This window comes from Emiliania huxleyi, assembly GCF_000372725.1.
Source record: "Emiliania huxleyi CCMP1516 unplaced genomic scaffold EMIHUscaffold_4529, whole genome shotgun sequence".
In the NCBI taxonomy this organism is placed as follows: Eukaryota; Haptophyta; order Isochrysidales; family Noelaerhabdaceae; genus Emiliania; species Emiliania huxleyi.
The window spans coordinates 680-1,710 of record NW_005198587.1 but is presented as its reverse complement, the minus strand read 5'-3'; the positions used below and the strand labels follow the sequence as shown (position 1 = coordinate 1,710).

General features: G+C 62.4%; 1 protein-coding gene across 1 annotated transcript; it reads left to right on the top strand.

Moving 5' to 3' along the window:
* EMIHUDRAFT_471746 (hypothetical protein) lies at positions 1 to 752 on the top strand (the record flags this gene model as incomplete). The annotated part of the gene is made up of 2 exons (XM_005768552.1): positions 1 to 261; positions 398 to 752. Coding segments are annotated over 2 exons (407 nt in total), but the record flags the coding sequence as incomplete, so codon positions are not given.
* Positions 753 to 1,031: the final 279 nt, after the last annotated feature.

The window sequence follows — 1,031 nt, the reverse complement described above, 5'->3', positions numbered from 1 at the left end:
CGCAGCGCGCCATCGCGATACACTGCGGTGATGAGCAATGGGTCCGTGGTGCGGCTGCAGCTCGCCGATCCAGGCGACGGCTACCTGCTGTGGCAGGCCAACACCGTGGCACCCCTGTTACCTCTCGACGAGCTTATCCCCACGGAGGAGCGCGTCGCCGTCATAAAGGTCGACGTGGCTGGCGCGCAGTTCCAGTACGAGGTGCTGCTCGGGCTGCTGCAGACCATCGGCCGGGACCGACCGGTCATCGGGTACGAGGAGGTTGGCACGCACGCGCACGCACGCACGCACGCACGCACGCACGCACGCACGCACGCACGCACGCACACCGAGAGACAAACAGCTCACCAAAAGCGGCTTGTGTTTTGAACGCTGTGGGGCTCCTGCTTCCCGTTAGGTTGGCGTCCGCCTCGAGAAGCATGGCGACCCGAGCCACTACCTGAAGCAGCTCGGCTACGCCTGCCACCCGCACGGCGAGAACAAACACCAGCGGGTCTGCTTACACGCGGAGTCTACGTCCAGATCGCCCTAGAGTCGCCCTAGAGCCTGCCTAGAGCCTAGTGAATCACTACCCGGTACTAGTGTATGTTCCGTGTGAGTCAGGAGAGAGAGACTACTAGTTCGCCCTACGTGCACGACGAGTTCTTCAGGGGACAGGGGCAAGGTACGCAACGAATGGCTGGCTATACTGCCGTACAATGAGCGAGTGACGGATAAAGTCGTGTGAAAGAGCTGTGAAAGCGAAAGTATCGAAATTAATTGCCCGCCGCAGGCGAAGAAAATTTTCAGGGGTTTTTGGTCCCCTACGCCGAAGAAATCGAAGATTTCGGCGGGCGCCCGACGCGGTATGGATGGAGCACGCGCGCTGCCCGGCATGCCTGCAGCATCCAAACGAGACGCACGGCGTCGCTCAGCCGTGTCCACGCGGCTTCGCTCCTGTCCTAACCGGCGCCATCTGGGCGGCTGCTGCGGAGCTGCTGCCGGCGGTGCGGCAACTGGCCGACAGATACAACGCTCAGTCAGGGCACCCG